The 27,906-nt window shown below is 36.5% G+C and overlaps 1 protein-coding gene across 1 annotated transcript; it reads left to right on the forward strand.

Moving 5' to 3' along the window:
* shdb (Src homology 2 domain containing transforming protein D, b) lies at positions 1-27,899 on the forward strand. The gene is made up of 6 exons (XM_042749174.1): positions 1-489; positions 3,681-3,831; positions 9,820-10,032; positions 22,978-23,143; positions 23,897-24,016; positions 26,875-27,899. The coding sequence occupies exons 1-6, from the start codon at positions 151-153 to the stop codon at positions 27,059-27,061; spliced, it is 1,176 nt and encodes a 391-aa protein (XP_042605108.1). The 5' UTR covers positions 1-150; the 3' UTR covers positions 27,062-27,899.
* The last annotated feature ends 7 nt before the right edge of the window (positions 27,900-27,906 follow it).

Raw genomic sequence — 27,906 nt, forward strand, 5'->3', positions numbered from 1 at the left:
TTCCCAGTTTGTTTTGCTTAGTTTGTGGATAAACATATAATCTCATCCACATTCTAGATCCCTGACCTCATTATAGGTCACCATTAGACTCTTTAACGACCACTGCAATCTTTGTGGCCTTCACTGTTGGACATTCACGAACAGAATAGAATGGCAAAGTGGTTAAAGGACTATTTAAGTTTCGGGAGCAAACGAGTTCCCCCGCAGCCGCCAAAACCAGACTACAGAGAGAGTGAGATATTGAAGGCGTATCGTGCACAGAAGAACCTTGACTTTGAAGACCCTTATAAAGACTTTGAGAACAGGGCTAGAAATGACAATGGGTCGACTGAAATGTCCCACATGGGTTTCGGCTCTCCTCTGAAATCTTCGAGTCTGGATATCAAGGTTGTGTCGCCAAAACATCGCCTCATAAAGGTGGACTCGCAAGACCTGGGACGGAGCAAGATTCTCCTAAGCTCTGTGTCTTTGGAGGAACCTACAGATCCGGTGAGTTATTTACAACAGTGGTTCTTAAGCCTGTCCTGGAGTTAATTTTTTTTTGCACGTTTTTATGTGTCTCATTTATAGCACACTTAATTCAACCAACAACGATCCCAGTAGACAACACTGCAAGACATTAATTGGTGTCTGATAAGAGAGACATAGAAAATGTGCAGGGCTAGGGGTCCTCCAGGACAGGTTTGAGAACCCCTGATTTACAATACTTTAGTATATAGCCAATATTTGTCTATCTTGATAGTATCTGCATTGGACGAGTAACATAAGTCTGCCAGTAACAAATAACATAAAAAGTAAGTTGTAAAATTTCCTGTGTTCAAATCATTTTGAGTGAATTTTGCATAAATATTGTGTGAAACGTTAATTTAAAGTTGACTCTCTTCTTGATGTTAAACCAACCAACCAGTCCATCACAACAATGTGCTCAACCAATGGTGTGATTTTGGAGGCGGGGCTATGTATTTGACCAACCAATGGTAAATGGGGGAGTGTTTTTTGAGAACATTTGGCCATGTCGTGACTAAACATGTATTATTTTTTATATATATATATATATATATTATATATAGATATATATATATTTATATAAATATTATGATTTTATATATGTATGTTAACCTGTAGTAGTGCCAAATTTGAAGTGGGTCAAAAAAGTTGAAAGCTTTTAGGTTTTAGGACAACTTTGATGAAAGGTTTTGATCCACTTCAAATGTTGTTATTTCAATGTGTAAAACAATTTGATAGGATTTTGAAAGTTTCTGGAAAAGTAATTTTAGAAATTTTGAATTTCTACTGAAAGAGAGCAAAAGAGACAGAGACACACAAAGAGAGAACGAGAGAGATTGTCTGAATTAGGCTAACTTACCTCTTTGCATCTCTAAACAGTGTGTCTCCTCGCTAGTGAGAAATGTAGAAAAGTAGCCTTTAAGTTAACAAGTATAGGCTGACAGTGTAATCAGCCCTGACAACACCTTTTGTGCAAACTGCGTGACCGTTATTACTGTTACTATGCAAAGTGATTGGAACTGTAATGCGGTCAGGAGAGCTGCTGTAATCTACGTTCGCCGTGCGTTTCCAAAGAAAATAATTCACACCTCAGAGCGTTCGTGTGCCAACCAGATTCAAGCATTCAACGGCCCCGTAGTATAAAAAAAAAATATATATATATAATATATACACACACACACACACACGTTATAATATATATGATAGTGTTTTCTTGCAAAATAATCTTTGTTATAGTTAAAACACAAAAAACAAACACCACAACTTTTAAACTGCTAAGTAGTTATAGATCTGAGGAGTTTTGGTGATACCTGAAGCCATCAGGTGATGAAATACATAAAACAAACTGTCAAACAAGTGATTTGCAGTGTGAAGCAATCTTTCATGTAAACCCTCTGTTAACCCTGCATTAGATTTCCTGTCTCGGAGCACCGTAGGTGTCAAAACCCCTTGATCCACCACAGCTGAAGCTCTTGAATAATACATGGAGTTTAGTGAGGCTGGTGGGGTTGGGGCAGCCCCACAGAGGATACTCACAAGAGCCAGAAAGGTTCGTCCTGTGATCAGACATTAAGTAGAGACTCAATACTGGCAGACAGCGGAGGAATCCGCACACACACATGGCCACAGACAGATAGCAGCCTTCAGTGGAGTCTCATTGATCGTAATCAGTACCAGTGATGAGCGAGCTGATTGGTTGGGCTTGAAGAACAGCCGTGCCAATGCCGCACCATCGATTTAAATCCCAATTTAATGGTGACCCTCTAAGTGCATTGTCTTGCGAGCACCGTTACACATCATTCCCTGTTAACCTTCATTAATTTCCACCGTAATCCTAATTAAGTTTTTATAGCGTTCCTAATGAACATTTCAGATTTATTGTCCTCGTATTCTTGTTAAAGATCAGCCAGACAATTGGGCGATTTGCCTGGTGGGAAATTGGGAGATTGTTGCGAGCTGTGGTTTGCAGGCTGAATGGTGCCGCATGGAGCCGTTGGCTAAAGGCCTTGTTTGAGAGACCATATGGCCGTCTTTGTAATTGTCCCAGTGCCAACTGATTGAGGGCGTCCTCCGGGGTCTGATATGGGAGACAAACACACCTCCTAACACACTCATCAACACTTCCCCACTGCCGCCTCCTGCTTCACGGGAAAAGGTAGCACATCTTTGCAAGTGTGCTGGTTTTCAATGTCTTGTGCTGTATGAGGTGCTATTGCTGAATGTACACGTTTGAAAGAATGTGAAGACACAAGGGCTGCAGGAGTTTGTTTAATTTGTATTTTTTAAGGTCCAGGTATGCTATGCTTGCTTGTAGGGCTGCACAATATGGTCCTAAATTTTGTGAAATATAAAATATTTTCTATAAAAACATTAATGCCCTCCAGTGACAAATAGCTTTGGTTTTATATTTAATTTAATTTGATTATATTAATGTTATAAGTTGAGATTTACAATAAATATTTTAACTGCTACTATGTAAAAGAAATACTGCTGTAAAAAAAAAAGTACCCTATTTGTTTAAAGTGTTTGAAAAACCAAATGTTATTGCACTTTTGTTTATATAGCAGTACTTTTAAATGAAAAAGTGCGCAGTACAATACTTTATTTTACTGCATAACAATGCGATTAATCTCAAAAAAATCATGCGATTAATCGTGATAAAAAAAAATTTAACCATTGCCCAGCACTAATTATATTATATTATTAAAATGTTAAGTAGTCATACATTGGAGGAGTTAAGAAAAAGGGCTTAAGAAATTGAGTTAAGGAAAATAATATAATTATTTTATTTTACAATACAAGTCAAAAACTTTCTTTTTTAAATAAGCTCTTAAAGCTTCTCTTTTCCTCTCTTTTGACAACAGCTGGTTTATAAGCATTTCTCATTATAAGTTAAAGATGTGTGTTGTGTTCCCAAATTAATGTTATAAGTGATGCAAACTCACAGAGATGGAGTTTGAACTGCGCTGCTCTGAGACACTTAAAACATTGGATCATGAGCTGCTCATGTGTAAATGAACACGTTGCTGTGCCTTACTGTGAAACACAGTACAAGTGGGGTTGGTTTTGCCTCATAATTATATAAAATTATTTCCCTTCATTCATATGAGATAATCTTCAATTTGTCCCTTCTTCTGGTTGAAGATCATCGCATGATTTTGTTCTTGTTTCAGGTGGTTCCTTCAGCTCCAGTCATGGGAGATACTGACTACTCCGACCCATTCGATGCTCGTTTGGACCCACGTCCCGAAACCGCTCAAGGCCCAATCACTCCTGAAAACAACAGCTACATGGAGCCCTACGAGGCCCAGAAAGTGATAACCGGTAAGTCAGACTTCGTCCTGTTTCTTTTAGTGCGTGCTCCCATAGCCCAGGGGAGTCTGGTTTGCCCTTTGAGTCGTATGGAGAGAATGAAGTATGAGCGTGTCTTTCTCAGTGACTCACTGCTGAGTCTCACAGATTATAGTTTTATATTCATGTAATCTGTTCCATTGTTTTATTTCTTACAAATTGTTGAACTTTGCCCTTCTCACTTGCTGATTTGAGAGATTTAAGGGAATACTGTTCCAAAAGGTAGCCACAAATCTTAAGGCAGTATAGCATCGTTTGCAGTTGAAGCGGGCCCACAATGCATTAGTGGTACCAGCAGAGTCCAGAGAAATGACGATTATAACTAACTCCTGTAGAGTTGTTTAGTCATGACATCAGGTTGCTGGCCAGGAATGCTAATTTGCTATGGGTTCCCTCAGGAATTTCCTATGGGTTTTAGAATAGTGATTTTTGATTTATGAGGAAAAAGGGGTCTGTAGTTAGCATTAGCTCGAGACTTTCACATTTGGTTTTGTTCCACAGTGTGAATGACACAGTCATACTTCAATTTACCTTATTTCCCGTATATTTTTACATTCAGATTACCTTTGTTTTCATCTAACGCTCACTTAAAATTAAACTTTAAAAACACTAATAATTTAATAGCACTGTTAGCTGAAAATGAATATTAAATTTTCATACTGTAAATTATATTGTTGTGATAACTTGCATTAAGTAAATGTGTTCTAAATTGACATGTTTGTAATTGCAATGCCGATTAAAAGCCTATTTGAAATTTACCACTACTACAAATTGCTACGCCAAAATATTCCTCTAAATAAATAAATGAATAAATAAACTAACTAACTGTAAATTTCAGCTTCCATTTTAGCTAAAAAAAAAATAGCTTGCGAACTTGTGGTCTTGAATCAGCAGATAATGTGAAATAGGAAAGCATTGGTATTAAAATTCTGGCCGATAAATATAAACCGATATTTATTTAACCGATAACTGACAATATTTAAATTATATTCCAATTGTATAGAATAAATTAAATTGTCTGAATGTATTAAAATGCCCCTATTATAGATTTTTGAAAATGACCTTTCATGCAGTGTGTAACACAGCTCTAAGTGAATAAAAAAAAAAAACTCCAGCAAAGTTTTAAATCTGAAAGTGCACCGTGTATAAAGTTATTGTCTCTCAAAAGAAAGAGTCGACTCTGAATCATTGAAATGAGTCATTTTTAAAATGAATCCCAAGCCATTTCAGCATATTGCCCACCCACTAGTTGGTCTTTTCGAGTTGGTCTGAATGAAAATGCATATTCATTCTTTGCCACTAGCTGCCGCTTTTGGAGCATTAAAATAGCAGTTTCCCTGGTAACGCTGTACACAAAGCAGCACTGCACTCACAAACGCTGCTTTATCAGGCATTACAGGCTCATTATGAAATGAAAATGAGACCAATCAGACCAATCACTGCAGATTAACGTCACGCAAAGGAGGGGTTTGGAAAAATGAATCGTTGAGTGAATCGTTTGGGAGTCATTGAGCAAATAAGGTAAAAATAAATGCATATTATAAGATAAAATATAAGTGTTTTTTGACCTTGCATGCATGTCAACCTGTTGTAGAGGGCCCCCAAAACCAAAATATGAACCTTTCATAACGCATAATAGGGGCACTTTAAAAGTTTACCTATTTTTAAGCTGCAAACGTTGTGAGCGCTGTAGTATACATGGTTACATAGAAAACAATGAGAAGGCATCGCAGTGACATATGAGTACGAGCTCTGTTAGAAGGTAGCTGTCTATATAGACAAACTTTGCTAGGTTTTGGAACAGAGCTGAAATGTAATGCGTTCCTTAGATATTTTCAGGGAATTGTGTTGTATTTTCTCTCCATAGGACCCCAGCATCCACCTTAATTTCTCCTCAGATCAGTCTTGCCTTCAAGGCAGCCTCATTTAATTTTCAATCCATCTCTACAGGTTAATCTCTTCTCTCATTCTCCATCAATTCTCAGGTACGGGGGAATCTAGCAGCCCCTCTCTCACGCGTCACAAACGCTTAACATCAAAACACACTCCCATAGCTCTCCCTCTCCCTCTACCTCAGGGTCCTTCCCTCAGGGCCTCCTCTTTGTCGCCATGGAGACAGCTAAGGAGGCCATTAGAAGCAGGATGCGTGAAGGTTAAAGTTTGTCTTTCTCTTGTTACTGTACGCATGCCTGATTTATTTCTCTCTTTCTCTCTTTCTCCCTTTCTTTCTTTCTTTCTTTCTTTCTCATTGAAGCACACCTCCATGCCAGTATTCCTTTCCAGGCAGTCCGTCCCATGTCTGGTCTGTTTGGTTGTTCATGCTTCTTGTAATTTTTAATGTCTGGGCTGTTCTTGAAACTATGCCTCATATTCTCAAAACAGTAAACACAAATCCATAACGTCTCACCCAATTACACAAACAACCTATTTTCAGGGCAAAATGAAGCTCTACACTCAAAACCATTCACTCTTGCTGAAAGACCAAACTTTGCCTTCAGACATCACACACAAGCCCTCAAAAACACACACACTACAACATAGTCTTACACACTGGTGAGATAAATTCAAAACAATACTACAAAAACAAAAATCAGTAATAAGTTGTTGCTTTTGGTTCTTCCCCTCAAGGAACATTTCACATGATGAACACGTGTATACATTTGCACATTTTCTATTCCTTAATGTACTGTACAGTATAATACACCAAACAACAACAACAAAAAATTCTGCCCCAGCATCACATCTTTGGTCTGGGACAGACATCACAGGCTACACTGGCCCTAGCCAGGCAGCGGGGGTAAAATCCTCTCGCATGGCTGATCCGCCCCGTCACACATCAACTGTAATGTCTAGCAGGCTTCTCCCATTCCATCGTCTCTGTGTCCTACACAAATAGAAGTACTGATTTTACAAAAGTGCTTTTTACAAAATGGAAGCAGACAGAAACTCTATCTATATGAAAGGCAATTTGATGCATGTGTTGTAACAGAGTACAGCTCTCAAAATTTACAGTAGCGTACACTGAGGTACATCTACCTGTTTTCCTCCCTGAATGTTTCTATGATCAAGGCGATGGTGAAGCAACTTAAGTTTGGCTGAACTCATTGCCCAGCCTCCCTCATAGTCATACCATGGACAAGGACATGGTCAACTAGTGGCACAAATTTCATCTGAGACTCCTTGTCTCCTTGCCCCTCATCCTTGTCCTCCTCCTCTTTCTCTTCCTTCACCTCTTCCTCCACTCCTTACTGCTCTTGCTCATCCTCTTCCTCCTCTCTGATGTCCTCGACCTTCTCAATCACGTCTCTCTGGATCCATTGTTCCAAATCTGAATGAACTGAATGGGGCTCTTTTATCTATCTATTGAAGGTTCTGACTGGTGTGTGATAAATTTTGACTCTTAGTGTTTCCACGTGGGTATCTGTATGCTAATTGAGCCCAAGTTATGCTGACTTGAGTGAACAATATTGAATGCTAGTGCTTTCTAAATGACCACATGGTGTAAGCACTGAGAAATGTAGGAATTTGTGTGTAGACTTTTGCAGTAAGAGTTCACCAAATCTGACTCATGTGTTAAAGCAAGGGTATAGTGTTTATAGTTCAGCAAAATGGGTGTGCTTTCTGAAAAATGGCATTATGGTCTTGAAATTTTAGCTCAAAAGCCTGCTTATAGTGTTTAAGCAATAAAGAAAAACTGTAAATATGGTGTTTGCACAATATATCGGTTTTTAACCGATATTAAAATTCTTTTCATTTATTATATTGATTAAATTGATTGGATTGGATTGGATTGGATTGGATATTTAATTGTGCATGCCAGTATTGTTATAGTTTATTAAAGCTTTTACATTTTTTTTTAATAAAATAAATTAATTTAATTAAAAACTTTAACTTAAAAAGTGTAAATAAACATTAGAAATGTTCCCCTAACTTAAATAAACCGTTCTAAAACTTTAACTAAAAGTAAAATAAAACTGAAAATATAAAAACAAAAGCTAATTGAAAATATTAATAGATACTAAAAAAATACATAATATAGATGTTAATACATATTTAGATTTCTTTTGCCATTATCTAAAACTTAATATAGAGTTAATATCTAAAAAAAAAAAAAAATTAATAACACAAGCTAAATAACGATTTAAATGTAATCTTTAGCAAATCTCAAAATGTATATACATTTTTCATGCTGTACATAATGCTGTACATAATATTGATAAACCTTTAAAAAAATAGATTTTTTTTATTATTTTAGTTTGTAAAGTTTTAGTAGTTTTGTTGTGTTTTTATTGTATTAGTTTTTATAAAGTTTTAGTTAAGTACTTATTTTATTTCAGCTAGTTGGCAAGGCTAAATTTCTTTTTTTATTATTACATAAAATATTTTACAATTATTTTAGTTTTAGCTAACAATTGAAACCCTGATCCTGCAATTCACTAGCATTTAAAACGATAGAATTGTGTTTTTAGTGTTTTATGTATAATTTATTTAAACAGAATATTTTATAATTTTAATATCAGTTATCGGATAAATAATTATCGGTTTATCGGTATTGGCCAGAATTTTATTTGGATTAGCCGGAATTTTAATACCACCGTCTCACTAATTCACTCTGATTCAAGTCAAATGTTCAGCAAGTAAACTTGAGCTAAAATGAAAGCATGATATTTCTCAGAACATTTTGTAGTTGCAGTTCTTTTCATATAGGCTTTTAACCGACTGTTATTTTTGCTGAAAAGCACTTGAAGGTCATTCAGACATCCTGTTGTTTGGTGCTTGTTGTTCGAGAGGTATGATAATGGAAATGAAAATGCCCATCAGGAGAGATGAGAGACCCCAGTCCTTGAGATTGGACTGGGTTTGTGCACACGCACACACTAGCATCTCTTTCTCTCTTTGTTAAGCCCTCCCGTATGAAGCCGGCAAGCTGTGCAAACACAATTTGTCATACCCCGCCACTCTTCACCAGACATTTTCATAATTAATGTGGCCCAGGCGAGGGAGCCCAGCTGTGGAGCCAAGGGAACATATCGATTTATTGTTGTCTTGATTTAACAGCGCGGACTGTCTCACACCGTTTTAATGAACAAATTCCACAATGAAACTTCTAGAAGATACCTGAATCAGCTTTCAAACCCAACTGTTATGACAATAATCTTACAAAGCCAGATGTTGGACTATCAACACAATGTCTGGTTCACTTTGCAACTTATTCTGACCACGAACTGCACTTGGATATGCCATGTGACTGACATTAAAATGTGAATGACCACAGTTTGGTTATGTTTAAAGAAATAGTTCCCCCAAAAATGAAAATTTGCTGAAAATTTACTCATCCAAAATATAGATTTTTTTTTTTTTTTTTTTTTTAACAGATTTGGAAAATGTAGCAGTACATCACCTGCTCACCAGTGAATGCTCTGCAGTGAATGGGTGCCGTCAGAATGAGAGTGCAAACAGCTGTTTAAAAACATCACAATAATCCAAAGTAACTCCAGTCTTCAGTTAACATCTTGTGAAGAAAAAGCTGTGTGTTTGAGAAACAAATCGATCATTAATATGTTAACTTCAAACTGTTTCTTTCAGCTAAAATACAAGTCGTTTATCTATATTTTTGCTTTCTCCGGTGTAAAAGTTGTCTTATCTAAATCAGGAGAGAAATATGCACAGCATGGTGATGGAGTTGTTACTTAAAAACCTCCAGCTTTTTGCCTCACTAGATGTTAACTGATGGACTGGAGTGGTGTGGATTACTTGTGGATTATTGTGATGTTTTTATCAGCTGTTTGGACTGTCATTGTGACGGCACCCATTCACTGCAGAGCATCCACTGGTGAGCAAGTGATGTAAAGCTAAACTTGTCCAAATCTTTTCTGATGAAAAACCGACTCGTCTGCATTTTGGATGGCTTTATAACATTTTATTTGGGAAAGTTTATAGCAGGTTTGTTTGGTGTTGCAGAGCTGCAGAGGAGAGCTGGTGGTGGAGCAGGAGGTTGGGGGAGAGGGGAGGTCCAGCTCTATGACACCCCATATGAGGAGCGCGTCCCAGGGCAGCCGGATCTGCCTGAGGAAGGGAGGGAGAGCAGGCTGCCGCAGGACGACGAGAGGCCTGCAGACGAATACGACCAACCGTGGGAGTGGAAGAAGGAACACATCTCCAAGGCTTTTGCAGGTAAAAAGACTAGCCGCTTTAACTTGCTTGGTTTTATGCGTCATCTGAGTTTGAGGGCAAAAAATTTAAGTTGTCTATTCTTCAGACTTCATTGAGTCTTTTATTAAAAGTAATTGATAAATTTCTCATTTAACCATTCATTACGGATTGTGAATTATACAGGGGTGCACGATAAATATCGGCCGATAATTAATGCGCATCTCGTCAGTAAAGCCGGTTCTCTAAACAGCGGTAAATTCCATCAGGTGTGTGATTTCATATAGAGCAGCTGTTACTACACAGAGCCGTTGTTAACTGACAAGCTGCGCAAATCCATGTTCATTATCAGCATTGGTTTGTGCAGCTTGTCAGTTAACAACAGCTTTGTGAAGTAACAGCTGCTCTATGTGAAATCACACACCTGATGGAATGTACCGCTGATTAGAGAACCGGCTCTACTGACGAGATGCGCATTAATTATTGGCCGATATTTATTGTGCACCCCTAGAATTATATAGTGCTTTTTTTTTTCTTTTTTTTAAATTAATTTATCTTACTCATTTTCTGATGTTACCACATTACTAAAAATGCCTGGTCCTGCAGATTTGCTTTATTCAACATTAGGAAGATCAGGCCCTTTCTTTCAGAACATGTAACACAAGTCCTTGTTCAAGCTCTTGTTCTGTCCAGGCTGGACTATTGCAATGCTCTCTTGGCAGATCTTCCAGCCACTTCCATCAAACCTTTACAATTAATCCAAAATGCAGCAGCATGATTAATCTTTAATGAGCCGAAAAGAATGCACGTCACACCTCTGTTCATCAATTTGCACTGGCTAACAATAGCTGCTCGCATAATATTCAAGGAATTAATGTTTGCCTACAAAACCACCACTGGCTCTGCACCCCTTTATCTCAATTCATTACTTCAGACTTATGTGCCCTCTAGAAGCTTGCATTCTGCAAGTGAACGTCACTTTATTGTGCCATCCCAAAGAGGCACATAATCACTTTCACAGACTTTTTCATTAACTGTTCCCTCCTGGTGGAATGACCTGCCCAACTCAATCAGAGCAGCTGAGTCCTTAGCCATCTTCAAGAAATGACTAAAAACACATCTGTTCCATCTTTATTTCACCCTCTAACTCTAGCACTTTCTATTATATTTTAATTTTACGTTATCTATTTATCTTCTTTTTTTATTTAAAAACAAAAAAACACTAGCTTTCTATTTTTTTCTCTATTTTTTCACACTGCAGGTGAATAGTGTAAAAAAAAAAAAATTAACTAATAGTTATCACCTTACTTACCAAGTTGATTGATTACACTGATAATTGCAAACATTTTTTGTTACAAGTTTTCTCAAATGTTTTATTTTAATATGCAAATGAGGCATTATTTAATGAAATATGTGCTAATTTGCATAAATTTCTAGTACAAAAATATGAACACTGGATGAAGTCGGTTTCAAAATTCTTGTTAAATTTTTTTTGACATATTAGAGTCAAATGTTTTTACAGAAGGAATTCTGGGTATCTCTTTTTGTCACTCCATAATTCAGAAAATATTTTGAACGGCTAGAAAACAATATATTTTCACCATTTTTTTGGGGAATAAAATGTATATAATCAAGAAAATTATATATGAACAAATCCCTCTGTAAAAACCTTCAGAATATAGACAGGAATAAAAATGTAAAGTTTGGTGTTTGTAAGTGCCACTGAAGTGGAGATTTATGGCTCAGAGTTGGAGAAAAAACTCATTTTGAGAAAACGGCCTTTAAAAATATGTATTGCACTTGAAATCTATTGACACAAATAGATAAAGTGCTATAAAAGAAACACTTAACACTGTGTTTTGGATGTTTTCTTACAATAACTAAAAAAAAATTCACTAAAAGAAAAAAAAAAAACAAAAAAAAAAAAATTACAGACACATGAAAAAACTCTGTTTTTGCCTGCAGTGTCTCCCCTTAAAAATGTAAAAAAAATAAAAATAAAAAAAAGGAATTTTAAAAGTTGAATGAAGTAAATGAATAAAAAAAAATTACTAAATATTTCTCCACAGTGACATCCAAAAGATTTGTTTACAACAGTAGATTTAGGTGAAAGATTCTTTTACATTTTTAAGTAAAAATGAAATAATAAAATATTTATTTAAATGTTTAAGTAATTTATTAATAAAAATAATGATAAAAACAAACATGTGTGTGTGTGTGTGTGTGTGTTTTAAAATGACATTTCTAAATAAAAATTCAATAAAATATGTATTTAAAATAAAAAGGTTTAAGTTGCTTAAAAGTAAATTAATGTAGTACTTTATAAAAAAAAAAAATTACTGGAAATGACTAAATATATGGATGGCACGTCTCCACAGCACCATCCAATGGATTCATCCAACGTAACTGCACAATTTGAGGTGACAGATTCAGTGGGAAAGTATTTTTCATTGTTGCCTGCAGCAGAAAAAGGCGCAAAGGAAAATCAATCTGATTAAATCGTTGAATATCGTATTTCACTTGCAAACACGCTACATTATGGAAGTAAAAGTGTTGCAAATGCGGTTTCATGTTGATTCTGTTTCATGTTCTACCACTGATCTCAGGCCAGTTTTATAGATCTCTGGATAATGATTTAAAGTGTTTTGGAAACAGAAGCCTAGAACAGCAATTAGGAACCACAGAAGAAACAACAGCCTGTAGGAATCAATTCTTCATGTTACTCCATTTTGGTTTCGGTCATTAACATTTTTGGTATTTGGTGGCAGAGGAATGTGAAAAGCGCTCCATATGGATGTTATTGGATCCAGTGAATGTGGCCCCATGTGTGTGCGCGTGTTTTGCAGAACTCACAGGCAGTAGATGAAAGCAGTGCCGTGGGGCCAATCCTGTTTAATTGAGCTGTATCTCTGCGTCAGGGGTCAAGGTGACACTGGAATAAATCATCCCCTGCCTGGCTCACCACGCTCACCTCCCAACACACAAACACACACTTTTTTCCATTAATTAAGGACTTTCTCAGCATGTCTGAGCTTCAGTACAGCAGAACCAGCGGTCAGCAGTGCCATGACCACAGCACTACCCAACATCGAAACTCCAACGCTTAACTGCTGCAGAAGCACTCTGTATTTTTAGCTGAGAGACAGAAAGTGAGCGCAAGGGGCCCGTGGCAACTGCTGATGTGACGACCTGCTTTTGAAGCACAGAAATAAAGAAAAGTAATTAATATATGACATGATTCCATATTATGTGAGTGCCCCTATAAAACTGATCCTGGTCGGATGGACCCTGATAAAACCAACTAGTCAAAAGGAAACGATCATAAATTGAATACTATTTAGCATTCTGTCTGTTGACAAATGCAGGAAAATAAAAACTACCCTAAAGATATCTCCTAATTTGTATAGATTTTAATTGATTTTTAAAGGGTTTTTCAAAATTATTATATCTTTTTTCTTTAATATATTTACTGTACCAATTTCCTTATTATTAATTGTATTAATATATTATTTTTTTAAATGATAGGTGAGGGGTTCTGCCGAAACATTTTTTGATGGTTCAAATGAAAATCAATATGATTAAATACTGTAGTTTGGACACGTGCCATTTTACAAGTTGAATCTATTGAATATACTGCTGATCTGAGGCCAGTTTTATAGTTGAGTGGATAATGAATTAAATCAATGTTTTGTAAATGGAGGCCTTCGTTAAGATGAACTTGTCAGTTGTCCAATATTTGTACTCGGACATTTTCTAGTAGCTGCACAGCTCCAGCACTGAATAGCGATGCTGAAAGCACTTGTGTGTTTTGGTGTGAGTGAAGAGATTTGCAGAGACGGGGGTGATTGTGAGGAGGGGGCTATAGCCTTTCGAATGGAGGGCTGCAATCAGTCACACGCTGACACCTCCTCTCTCCTTCAACCTCCCTCCCTCTCTCACCCTTTCAGCTCTGACAGGTTTGTCCTCCTGCAGTGCTGACACACTCGGGCTGATAAACCACCGCAGGGGTGCAGGGGCATCTCCATCCACCTCCTCCCCCATCTACCCCTCCAGCAGTGGTGATTATCACACTCAGGGGAGAATGGAGGAAAAAAGACGACTTGACTGAGAGCGGGATGAGCTGAGGGGGACAGAGAGACTGAAGGACACATTAAAGCATCTTTAGCACATATTCAACCATTTTCAATTTGAGAAATGGGCTGTGATTGGATCGTTTCAAAACCTTCAGCCAATCAGATGCTCAGTTACTATAGGTGAAACATTAATTTCATTTACGTTTTGTTTGCAAAAGTGATATGAGCAAATTCTAAGGGGCCGTTTACATTATATCATTTTCAGATAAAGCTGAAAACTTAAAATGCGCTTTGGCCATTTATTTACACAACAGTGTTTTGGGTGCCTGAGAACGCGAACTTTTGAAAATGACACAGTTATTAACTCAAAACATGAATTTGTAAAAATAGTGATGTCATGTGCTTATTACATGTTCGTGTAGTGTTTTTTTACTAAGCGACATCGCCAACTACTGGCCTGGCATGCAAAAAAACAAATTTTAAGTTGTTTTTGCGAATCTGTGTGAAAGGAGATTGTTTTGACATTGTTGTCTTTACGTGAAAAGACTTTTCCATTTTTAGCACATCGTTGTCATGTAAAAGCACCCTAAAACAGCATCATATGTATTCTCCACAGAAAGGCAATAATTTGCCCCCAAGCCAGTTAACCGCAAACCGGCCTCACAGTCGATTTCATTGGTCAACTCTGGCTGCGTTTACACTTGTGTGTTTTCGTTTTAAAACGCATGACTTTTGCTATGGTTAAGCCTGTCGTTTACACTTCCCCAGCGTTTTCAACCTTCGAAAACGGAGACTTACGAAAACCTTACGCAGACCCTGTTTTGTTTGAAAACTCCAGGGTTGCATTTCAGTGTAAACGGACCAAAACAGAGACTTTTGAAAATGATGGCGTGGCTGCCCACATTCGCTCTGCCTCTGCGTATCCTTGATGACCGTGTAAACAATAACATCATGCACATTGTTGTACCTGCATGAATGGTCATGTGTCATGCTTTTACAGTTGTTTAGTGTGGACAGAGAATGTTTCTGAAATGCAGTGGAAATGCAAGTGTAGACGAGGATCGTTTTTTATTTTAAACCGCCATTGTTAAAACGAAAATGCACTTGTGTAAACAGGGCCTCAATAATGAAGTCATCTGCCAATAAAAGATTCAGAATTCATGGATTCAGTTCGGAAATATCATGCATGAACTATCGTGACAAACGGTAATGCTGTCTGCCAAGATATGCTAGCAATGCTACTCATATGTTGAGATGTAGGTTTGGTAAGGGGTTTGGTGCTTGTGCAGTTGGCACTTTGAATGACATGACAAATGAAATCTTTCAATTTGGCTGTAGGGTGGAGTTTGCATTGAACTTGTTGTGGGGGGAAAAATAATGCGAAAAATCCATCCAAAATGGTGAGTTGAGAGAAATTTTGACTATGCAGTGATTTTTTGCTTTGCAATAAAAAGTAGTAGTTTAATTTAATTAAAAACAGACTATTTTATCCAAAATGTGTTTGATAGTCAGGTTTACAAAAGTATTGGGTTATTAGCTTACCAACATTCCCTCAGGGAAAAAATAACATTTTAATTTGTTTTCACAATGGCCGTGCTGTTGCTGATAGTCCTCATTACCATATAATCTTAAAGGTATAGAAGCAAAACCTACTAACGTAAGTGTCACTCAGGGAAAAAATAAAAATTTCACAGCTGTTTGCAATGCTTTTTAGCTCAATCTTACAGTGTAATGTCATATAAAACATATCCCAGACTCCTTTACTTGTATGATGACACGCTTCACAACAGATGGTTTCGTTTTATTTGAATTTCAGCTCCATTTTCCATCTCGGTTCGGTTGTTAAAGTGTGACTATGACAGTAAAATCTTGGCCCCAGTCCAGTGAGCCTTAATTAGGCCATTGCAAAGCTGTCACTATCCACTCAATTACCACAATCACTTAAGCCACACGGCAGCCCGGCACGTCCCTCAAGCCTCTCTACACTCATTACCACGCTAATCAACCACAGAGATGCATTCAGCAACGCACCGCCGACTGTAGATCATCCAGTCACACTAATAGAGGATTTGAACTCTAGTGTAGCTGTCCGTCATTTTGTCCATCAAGGCTTGGATGTGTTCTTGACTTGGTTTGGGGGTTTAAAGGAGTCACAGAATGAAGGATTGTGCATGAAATCTTAAAGTGGATGTATAATAGATGTATTTTCGAACGTGTCCCCTTCAAAACTTCTCACACACTTTTCTTGGAGAGCTTCGGCCCAAACCAAAGTGCCATTGGATCAGTTGTGTGGAGGATTTGGTTAGGCTGCAAGGGCTGCTGAGGGAACATGGCTTGTGTGAGTGAAACAGAGAGAGAAAGTGGTGGCTCGCGTGTCCTGGGTCTGTCAAGCTGCTGTAAGCAAGCCCGAGGGAAACGAGAATGTCTCCTATATCAATTTATTTCCCTCTCTTTCTCTCTCTTTCTCTCTCTGTGACAGTAATGAAAAGGCATGTCGTGGTAATTCGCTCTAGCGTAAATACACTGAGGCAGGAGAAAGAGGGATACGTGGGGGGATGGAAGAGGGAATATCATCTCACTTAGGAGGAAAAATGAAAGTGAGAGAGGAAAGAGGGCGGTAAGTGGTTTACAGAAGATAAAAAGAGTGGAGCGTAAAAGGATGAAAGGGGAGAAATGGGATTTTCCGGTAATTACAAGAACAATAAGTGTTTTCTTAGTACTGTTTTCCGGTAATTACGAGAACAATAATTGAAGTAAATAGCATGTTAACTTTATTTGTCATTGTGACCATTAGTACAGTCTCTGTGCAGTAAATATAAATAGAATATTTATGATATTCACAATGACTTTGGTGACAAGGTAAAATTACTCAACACTATAAATGTTGCGATTGTTCAAATGCTCTGTATCTTTAGAATTTTTAAGGAAAAAATGTATTATGTAATAAAATACATAGAATATTGTTTTTTCCCTTATGTGTATATATATATATATATATATATATATATATATATATATTATGTAAATTATGAAAAAATAAATACATGCAAAACTAGGAAATAATCATAAAACAAAAAAAAAAACAAAAACACACACACACACACACATTTGATAGAAACATATATATATATATATATATATATATAACTTTTATATGCATAATGTAATATGCAGACAAGAATTAATGCGTGTTCTTTTCTGTTACTTTAGTAAAAAATAATACAAAAACACACCTTGTAATTAGTTATTTATTGTGATTTTCAAGATATATTTTTAATATAGTAAAATGGCTGCATAATATTGAGATTTATTTAGCTGTATCTCCCAGCCTTAATTGTCACATTAGCAATAAAATCTGTGCATGTTAGATGCCACAATGTGTTAATTGAATCCAGAAACCAAGAAAATAAATCCTCCAGATGAGGTTTTACAGCTCACACAAAATGCTACCAAAGCATAAAATGCGAGTTTGTTTGCATCTTCGGTAATAACATTTATTGTGCAAATTGAGACTTAATCACAGTTTTGCAGTGATGTAATATCGTTTCTTTTTATTACATGCTCAAATGAGGCTTTCATTATTCCTGATGGGCTCTCGCACTTAGAATAATCTGCCGTCTCTGCACATTTCTAGCTAGAGACATATTTCTCTATAGCCTTGTACTTTAGTAGTAATGATGTGCGAATGCTGTGGCCATCTGTCCCAGTGTGATGTATTGTAGCCCAGAGATGACCTTTGTGGCGAGTGGCTGGCGCTCTTCAGTGTGGGTTTTTTTGCAGGTCTGCTAACAGGCACTGATGCGCTGCTCTTCGTCAGCCTGACTGGGTCTGACAGGCATGCTGGAACCGCAGGAGTGATGGGACAGTTAATGTAGAGCATTACAGTCATACAGTGAAGGGCCGGGAACGTTTCGAGAGTGTTAGATGGTTGTACAAATGTAGGTCTATAGAATTAGAGAACAGGGTATGTAAATCTCTGTCTGTATAGATCTATTAAGCACAGAAGGGTTGTTTGGTACCAAATTTCTATAAGATTTTGATAATCTCGTCCACACTACGTGACTAAAAAAATGCATGTTACGTGACCATCATGCTACATAAGAAGATTTGTAAGATGTATACTACACTTTTACTCAAAACTCACTTCTAACCACCATTGAGTGCTTGTAATAACTTCCGATTGTGATCTAATGTGTATTTTGGCCATATAATGTTGCTGAAATATGCTATTTGTAGCCTTTTGTATCAAGCTAATTGCTATACCGCCTTACCATTTCTCACGCAAACACCCTGTATTGTTATGAAAATAGGCAGAATCTCATGAAAATCGCATGCAAATCACATACTGTCGTAATCATGTATTTATTATCTTCATGTTTCATCCATAGAAATGTTCCTTATGTACAGAAACAAAATGAAAGCGTAATGGATGTTCATGAAAGTGTGAAAATGTCAACAAGCTGAAAAAATAAAATGAAAGTTTTTTTTTTTTGTTTTTTTTTTTTTAGATAATGTGTAATGTTAAACAATTGTTGTTAAAAACAATTTCCTAAAATTGGTATCGGAAAAAGTTTCATTCAGGAACCAGTATCTAAAATATTTGAAAGCCACAGACCAGCAATAAATTGGCAATTTATAATGTTATGGATGTAAAAGCACAAGAAAGTAATGCCTGTGAAGTGATATATTAGCGTAGCACACAATCGTGTACAGCTAGTCAGCTAACTGTGTTCTGTAGCATCTGCACTGTGTTGCTATAACTATCTTTTGGATCTAACTGTAATTATTTCCCACATCAAAGTTCCAGGTTATAATATGCAAAAGTCTAAACATTAATCTCTTAATTTAACAATAAGTAGTGAAACTTACCCAAAATAAAGGCTTAAACATCCAAACAAATGCACATTTAAGGGACTCCTTTTCTGGTGAAAGTTTTCAGGCAGATTTAAAAATGGCCACCAGACAGAGTGAACACATGGAGACTCGTATCTCAGTGTGCAATGATCTGACTGACTTGAAATTGCAGGAGGTATGTATTAAACACTTCATTTGTTTAAAGTGCCCCTATTATGGGTTATGAAAGGTTCATATTTTGGTTTTGGGAGTCCCCAACAACAAGTTGACATGAGCCCCTTTCACACTGCAAGTTGGTCCTGGAAAATTGCCAGATCGCTTGCGTGTGAACGCAAACAAGTCCCGGGATTGATTCCGGGGTCAATCACGGGTCGGGGACCTAGTAACATTGTCGGGTTCAGTCCCGGAACGAGCGCTGTGTGAACAAAAGCCAGAACTAATGCCGTAAAGGGTGTGTCGTAGTGATGACGCACGTTATCGCGTGTCTCTTTTAGTGTGTTTTGAAGGCAGATCAACATTCGTGATGAAATAATATGTGCAAACTGTAGTGAAGCAGGGATCGGTTTAGCTCCTCACTATCCGCGCTGAAGCTGAGATCGTTCGCCAGTTTAAGTACAAGTTAACCTGCCTAGTGTTTTCGACTCGTACATTACACGTCACATCCTGATGTCACGTGTCATTACGGGACCTTTACAGGTTGTGTGTGAACGCACGCACATATTCCGGGTAATCACTGGCAGTGTGAAAGGGGCAAAATCTAGCAACCCGGGAACAATTGCCGGAACACATTACCCGTGTATTTTCCGGAATCGCAGTGTGAAAGGGGCTATGCATTCAAGGTCAAAAAACACTTTCATTGTATCTTATAATAAGCTTTTATGTTTTACCTTACTTGCTCAATGACTCCCAAACGATTCGCTCAATGATTCATTTTTCCAAACCCCTCCTTTGTGTGACCCTTTAATAGCATATTTTACCTTTTTAATGGGATATTCCTTAATTTTTATATTATAAATTGTTTATATATATATATATATAAGCATATAGTATATATATATATATATATATATATATATATATGGACCCTTTTAATATCATTACCTCCATATAAATACTTAATTTTTCTTTATATATATAATCTTTTATTTCATTCTAATTTATTGTTTTTTTTATTTATAATATAAATTATAATTTTTCACTGATATCACTATATGGGTGTAACAATATTTTAAATTTCAATAATTTTACTTTTTTTTTTTTTTTACAAATATATTATAATCAGCAGATTTTGCATTCATGTTATTGTGTATTTTATGTTTTATTTATATTATAATTATTCAGAAACAGAGAGAGAGAGAGAGTCCAGTGGTAGTAGTATAGTGTAGTATAGCTCATCTGCATGGTTGGTCACTTCAGTTGGTTCATTAAGAATTGCACATAAATATTTTTAGCCTAATGAAAAGGAATGCATTATTGGAGGAATTAGGCAGATTATATATAGGGTTAGCCGGGTTTGAAGGAGGTTTAGCGGGTCCACTCTCTGATTCTAGTTCTCCAGATGGGACCATTGTAGCGCGCCAGGCATCAATAATGCACAGGGAGCGGGGCGAAAGAGTCTGTGACATTCTCTTCAATAATTCACCAGTCAGCGGGGGGATGTATGGGCCCGCCTGTTTCTTTTTCCAAACATCACCCCGTCATGTTCTTTGAGAGGCCACGAAGAAGGTGGAGGAGTCGTATGATGGTCTTCTTATAAAAAAGTAACACAAAAACCTCCCTATGCCCTATTATTCATCACAAAATCCTGTTTGAGAGTGTGATGCGCTTGTATGCGTTACAAGGCGCCCCATGTAAGTGTGCGAGTTGGGATTGAGGTGATTGGGATGCAAAAATGTGGAATTTTTCGACCGATAATTTTACTTTTATTTACAAGTTTACCCATTCTAACTAGCTGAATAGGTAGTTAATTAAAAACGATTTCTTAAATAATCTGAGAATAAGATCAATTTTGAACTTTTGCTGTTTAGTGGAACATACATCAATTGAGTTCTTCATGGAATTCTTTACATATTCTGAATTCTAAAGCAGAAAACGGTGCATCTCTAGCTTTGATACATCGCAATGGCTCCTGTTTGAGTGTGTATATATGTGTTGGTAATGAGATTTATAGGATTGAGATGGTAATTAGATGTTGAGTCAGCTCTCACATTGCATTTCCTGCCTGATAAGCAATGAGTGAACACTGACATCAGAGGATTGTCTCTCTTTTCTCAGTTATCTCTGTTTCTCACCATTCTCTCTCTGTCTTTCACTGTCTGCATCACACGCTCGCTCTTCACCGATATAGATATGAAAGATCTGACCGAACTGCCGTGGCCTCCTCCAGTCGGACAGCTGGAGGAGGAGCCCATCTGTGGCGAGCAAGGTGAACTTTGACCCCTTCTCCCTACTGTTGCCCCTCCAGTGTCATGTATCTGTCGAGCTTGCTGATTCACTGTTTTGCTGGACCTCAACCTCCCGTTTGCTTCCCATCTGATTTAAATCGCTCCCACTCATGCTGCTCTCATCACAGTAGTTTTCATCCAATGTTTTCACTTGGGATGACACCATATTACAATTCTAGCCAATATCAGTGTTGTTATTGTGAGCTAAAACTATTCAAAATCATTTCTGTTAATTGACATAAAGCTGAATTAAACTGATGTAAACATTAGATGAAAATTGTAAACTTTTTATATAAAGTTGTAACAATATTACTTAAAATAAAATAAAGCAAAATTGAAATATTTTTAAACATACAAAAGCTAATAAAAGTTACAAAGCAATAAAAATTACTAAAATTGAAATAAAATAAAAGCTAATTCGAGATAAAGTGGTTATTTCCATTTTGTGATTGATCATCAATAAATGGGGGATTTTGTAGTTCTAAAAGACTAAAATCTAAAATCAATCATTTTTAAAAAAATAAATAAAAGGCCTTAACGAATGGGCATTAGGACCCGGGGGAGGCTGTTTCTGCTGCTGTATACACGCTATTGACTGTTAACACAATCATACAGCCGACACGTCATTTTGTACTTGCATTCAACGATCCAAAACAGAGAATCTAATCACCATTTAGACAAAAGTTTGCTTTAAGAATGACGACACTGCTGATATGATCTAATCGCGTCATAATATCGTGCATGCCTACTAAATGTAAAAACACAACAGTGATAAATTAAAAAATATTGGCAGATAACCAATTAGGTGCTTCCCTAGTGTCCACGCTTGATGACAAGTTGAATTAGGGGTGGCAATGATAATCTTAATGTTACAATGTGAGAAAGGAGCACGTAGAATTAAATACCTATTTATCGATAAATTAAAAAATATCGGTTAATAACCGATAAGGTGCTGAAAAATCGTGCATCCCTAGTTGTCACACTCGGTTTGATACTTGAGTTTGATTCCACCCCTCCTCTGGATCCACAGGTCTCTTTTCACATTATGTTTTTTGGCTTTAAAACCTGGTATGTTTGCACTACAAATGCTCCACCAAAATTCCCAACAAACCCCTTTTTTTACTCCTTTATACTCCTCCTGCTGAGACAACTCCCGCTCTGCAAAACATGTATTGTTAACTGTCCTAACCAGGCATGGTGTGATACACATACACATTTTTCAACTGTAAATTAAAAAGAAAAAATGAAATATCACATGTACATAAGTATTCAGACCCTTGAAATTGTGTTGTAGTTTTATGTTGCAACATAACAAAGTTGAAAAAAGTGAAGGTGGTCTGAATACACTGTATCTGATGTTTAATATCGGATGTATGAAATGGTAGGTTGTGCAACTCGGTGCAGCAAGACAGAAACCAATTTGTCAACTGCATTCACATTATGCCCCACAACCATTCATCATGTGAACCCAAAATCTGAGATCTTCATGATCGAGTTTTATTGTTTTGTCATGTCATTCCTACATACAATTAAATCTTATAAAACCTCACCTACCCCATTCAGACAAGTTTGAGGGTTCTCTCACTGTGCCCATGCAGTGCAGTTTGAGGGTGCTGAGTGGGACCGTTCCTGTTCTCCCACAGAGCGCCTGAGGTGTCCCAGGCCTCCGCCAACCACAGGCAGCATGAAGCTCCGCAAGCCCAGCGAACCTCATTCAATGATCGGAGAGAGAGTGGATCCCACCCTGCCCCTGGAGAAACAAGTGTACGTCCAACATGCACCACAAACCATTAGAGGTTTGAAGAGAATCTAAGAGAAGAACAGTGACAGCTAATCTAAAAATGCCGCAATTAGAATGCTATCAAATAATACACCTTGTAACTGATTCTGTCATCATTTACTCACCCTCATGTCGTTCCAAACCTGAATGTACATACTTTCCTCTGTGGAAGATAGTTCGAAGAATGCTGCAATGGTACAATGAATGTCAATGGGGTCCAAAACGTCAAGACATTTTTTTTTCCTTTTGGTTTCCACAGAGAAAATAAAAAGTCATACAGGTTCGGAACGACATGAGGGTGAGTAATAGCGACAGAATTAGCATTTTTGACATTTTCAAGGCACTCGATGGTCTCAGTGTGATGTCTCGCGCCTGTGGGAACATCAACCTAGTGTGTTATTGTTTTATGGCTATGAGAATATGATTTATGTGGGCGGTGTGCAGGCTTGGGCCATTAGAAAGTGCAGTCAAGTGCGTCTAAAATATTGCTACAGATTAGTCAGCTGGGGTCTCACAGGAAAACATGCTACGACAGTCACGAACACACACGCTCACTCGCTAAATATTTACAGGTGTCATATTCAACACATTCTAATAAACACTAAAAATTAAATAAGAGAACATTTTCTATCCTCTTTGACCCTTAGAATTAAACAAGCTGTTTTTGTTACTGTACCTTTAAGACTTCTATATGTTAATGAGTTCTGTTATGATTTGCTGACCTCTTTGTCTCTCAGATGGTATCACGGCGCTCTCTCGCGCTCCGAGGCCGAGTCTCTACTGACCCTCTGTAAGGAGTGCAGTTATTTGGTACGAAACAGCGAGACCAGCCGCTTGGACTACTCTCTCTCTCTGAGGTACAGCACTGCACCTCTTCCTCCATCAACCATAGCAACATTTTATTTCTCCATTCCCTCCATTACCATTAAATGAAGTGAGCAAATCTCATCCCCATTACCCCATTTCAGCTAATCGCCTTGTGTTTTGCTTCATTTGTGTCTAGTTGTCTGTATCTTAGTTGGTTTTGTTCTTCATTCTTACCTACTTTCTTTTTTCACCCCTCAGTAGAGTTAATCTTTCCAAAAAAAAAGAATCATTTCAAAAACATATTGCTAATATAATGTTTAATTTTATTGTGCATTTCATATATGTATATCTTACATGATTTACTTAATTTTGTGTAATATATTATTTTCAATATAATTTTACATTTGTTTACTTTTACATTACATGTATTTCTTAAAATTATAAATATAATAACATTATATTATATATATATATATATAATAGTGTATTTTATAAATATATACTGTTATAAATATATACTTTTGGGGAGATATAATGTAATATATAATGTGTTGTTATATTAATTGTAATTAAATGTAATTATATTGTGCAATTCACATATCTGTATCTTACATTTATTTCCATTAATATTTTATAATATATATAATAAATATATAAATATTTTTATATGTATATACATTTAATTTTGAGTATTTTATAGATGAATATCTTACATTAGGTTCCTTAATTTTATATAATATGTAATATTTTTAATCATATTGTGCATTGTATATATGTATATCTTTAATCTATTTCCTTAATTTTATATAATGTGTAATTATATTATATTACTGTAATAAAATGTAATTATATTGTGCATTTTATATATCTGTATCTTACATTTATTTCCATTTTATATTATTCCATTTATAATTTTTTTACAATTTTGTTTACTTTATAGATGTATATCTTATATTAAGTTCCTTAATTTTTATGTACATCTTAACTTCCTTTATTTTTATATAGTATAATATAATAGAATGTTTAACTATTATAAATATAATATTTTGTTTACTTCGAATATATACCTTACATTTATTTCCTTCATTTTTATAATTTATATTACCACACTTTTTATTGAAATAGTCACACTGTAGTCTCAAGTTTGTGTTTTAAGCATTTTTTTATTGTTTTAAACAATAACATTTTCTTAGAATTGTGTTTTTGATTTAATTTTCTCCCTTGCCTCCTTGGACAAAACGTGCCCGTCTCATTTGCACACTAATGTGCTTTTCGATAGTGCTTATCTGGTCAAATCTCACAGCTCTAATTACCGCCTTGATCCAGAACCCCTGTTCCCCCTCCTCTTTCTTCTGCTTCTTTTATTCTCCCCGAGCTGTAATCAGGCAGGTGAACAGCTCTTCAGTTCACAAAGCTTCTCCTGGCGGCGTTAATGAAAACAAACAACCCTAATAAAGCAATCAAAACAACTGAACACACTCAGTAATCACACACACCTAGTATTGCAAGCACACTTTATAAGTCACAGGCAGAAACACTCCAGAAGACACTTTGTTCACATGAAATCTGTTTTTTTACAAGCTCGATTCAAAACGCAATCGTACAACAACCGTGGGGATGAATGAACGGCGCTGTCTGATGTCGGCCTCAGAGGCCTGATCCAGCAGCTCAACGTGGAGAGCTTTGAACAAGCTGCCATTGAGATTCACAGGCTTTATTTTGAGCACAGACTCTGTTCGTCAGGTACCCGCCAGATAATACCTTGCTGGAGACATGACATGCTCCTTGAATGCGTTAAGTCTTGAATTTTGAAACAGGCGAGAAAGATGCTCTCAGCCTCCATGTGCTTTCATTCACACTTAATGTGAATGCTGTAGCACAGTATGACATCTTCAAACTAACACATTACTTCCTGTTTCTATACATAGAAATCCAGCCTTTTAAACTGAGCCGTATTAAAGCGAAAATAAAAAACAAAACAGGCCATACTGTGCTGAAGTTAGCTTTTACATCATCACTCAGATTGTCCTATTTATCGCTATAGTAATCTTTTGTTCACCGCTGACCCAAATACCAGATTCACAACTACAACCACGAACCAGGTAACATTAAATATTAAAAATTCATTTTTATTATTATTACTATTTACTTTAATTTGGGTAAACATTTGTTTGATTATTAGCCATATTTAATTTGTGCATTTTATTAAACTGGTTAAAGTATTTTTCGTAAAATTTTGTGTTTTGTGCTTGTGTTTTTACTTTTACATTTTTGTTTAATTTTTTTTTATTTTATTTTTTTGTAAAATACCACAGTATTGGCATAGTATTGTAGCATAAAAAAAACCTTTTATTACTATGATTTATTTGCTAAGGTAATACCTTGTTTTTTTTAAATAGAACAGAGTAAAGTATTTTTTATTTTATTGTGGGAAATCATTTTTCCAGGTTTATCATTTACTTCATAGAAAAAAGTTTTTTTTAAGCATTGTTTTTCAGGCTTACAGAGTAGAGTTATGGTAACACTTTAGTATAAGGACCAATTCTCACTATTAACTAGCTGCTTATTAGCATGCCTATTATAAACATATTGGCTGTTTATCAGTGCTTATAAAACACATATTCTGCATGACCATATTCTACATCCCTAACTTCACTAATTAATTAACTTAACTACCTTACTAACTATTAATAAGCAGCAAATTAGGAGTTTATTAAGTGTTAAAAAGTGTGAACAGTTATTTTTCTATTGTATTTTGGGGAAAGCATTTATTTGATTTTCAGGCATAATTAATTTGTGAGTTACAGAAGAGAATAAAATTTTTTTTTTTTGAGGAAAGCATTTTCAAGCTTATTTTGTTGCCCAGCATGCCTGAAGATTAATGGCAGTTTTGCATGTTCTTTTTCAGGAGCTGCCAGGGATTCATGCACATGAAGTTCAGCCAGTCCAAAGACGGCCGCTATATCCTGGGCCAGAACAGCCCTCCATTCGACACCATCCCTGAAGTGATACACTATTACACCACACACAAACTCCCCATCAAAGGAGCCGAACACTTGTCCTTGCTCTTCCCTGTGTTGGTTCAGACTCTCTGATTGGTCAGAGCACTGCAGTCCTCAGTGCTATGGGTGGAAACATACAGCCAAGGGATATGCCATTGGGAATGAAGAGTTCTTGGATGAACATTGCACAAAATCAGCAACAATGTAAACAAACTTTTTGGTCCCTTATGTTTTTGATTGTACAACAGCATCTGGTTAAGGACATCAACTTCTAAAATGGACATGTCAGATCAAATTACAGTTAGATCTATTCACATGCTATTTCACATTCTTGTTAATAACACTTTTCCATCTCACAAATGACCCTTCTGTGAACCATACCAAACTGGTGGCAGCAAGACCTGTTGCTTGTAGAGTCATCTGTCTGCGTTATTCTCTGCTGGGATGGTGGAATAGCCACCGCTAATGTTTGTTGATCGATTAGCAGCCTCTTAGGATGAGCAGACGGGCCTCTGTATTTTTATAGCTGCTGTAAGAGACACTTCAACATGGCTGTTTATGACTATCTGCTCTTTAAAATTTGTAAAGCCTTTTGGTTCTAGTGAAGGAGACCACACACAAATGTTTGGTCCACTCAAGACAGTAGTCCTCAGAAAGCCCTTTTAATTCTTACATAGTCTTTGTTAGACTTTGCCACTGTGGCTGGTCGTAGATCAGTGCATGTTGGCAACTTGTGTTGAGGACAGTAGCTGATTCTAACTGATGAAAAAAATAATAATCAATGATGTGGTGTTTGAATCATGATCATTTGCAGAGATGTTCCTGTAATTGGTAAATTAGGTCACCGATACAGAAAAATGCTGAAAATGTGTTTCTGTAGCTGCTGTTTTAAACTGTTTTACATGTTATATAATAAACTTTCTAAAGAGAATGCTAGT

This window comes from Cyprinus carpio, chromosome B22 (assembly GCF_018340385.1).
Source record: "Cyprinus carpio isolate SPL01 chromosome B22, ASM1834038v1, whole genome shotgun sequence".
Lineage (NCBI taxonomy): Eukaryota > Metazoa > Chordata > Actinopteri > Cypriniformes > Cyprinidae > Cyprinus > Cyprinus carpio.

Coding starts and splice junctions, on each gene's coding strand:
- shdb (XM_042749174.1), top strand. CDS start 151: ATGGCAAAGTGGTTAAAGGACTATTTAAGTTTCGGGAGCAAACGAGTT. Junction 490..3,680: donor TGGAGGAACCTACAGATCCG/GTGAGTTATTTA, acceptor TTCTTGTTTCAG/GTGGTTCCTTCAGCTCCAGT. Junction 23,144..23,896: donor CTGCCCCTGGAGAAACAAGT/GTACGTCCAACA, acceptor TTTGTCTCTCAG/ATGGTATCACGGCGCTCTCT.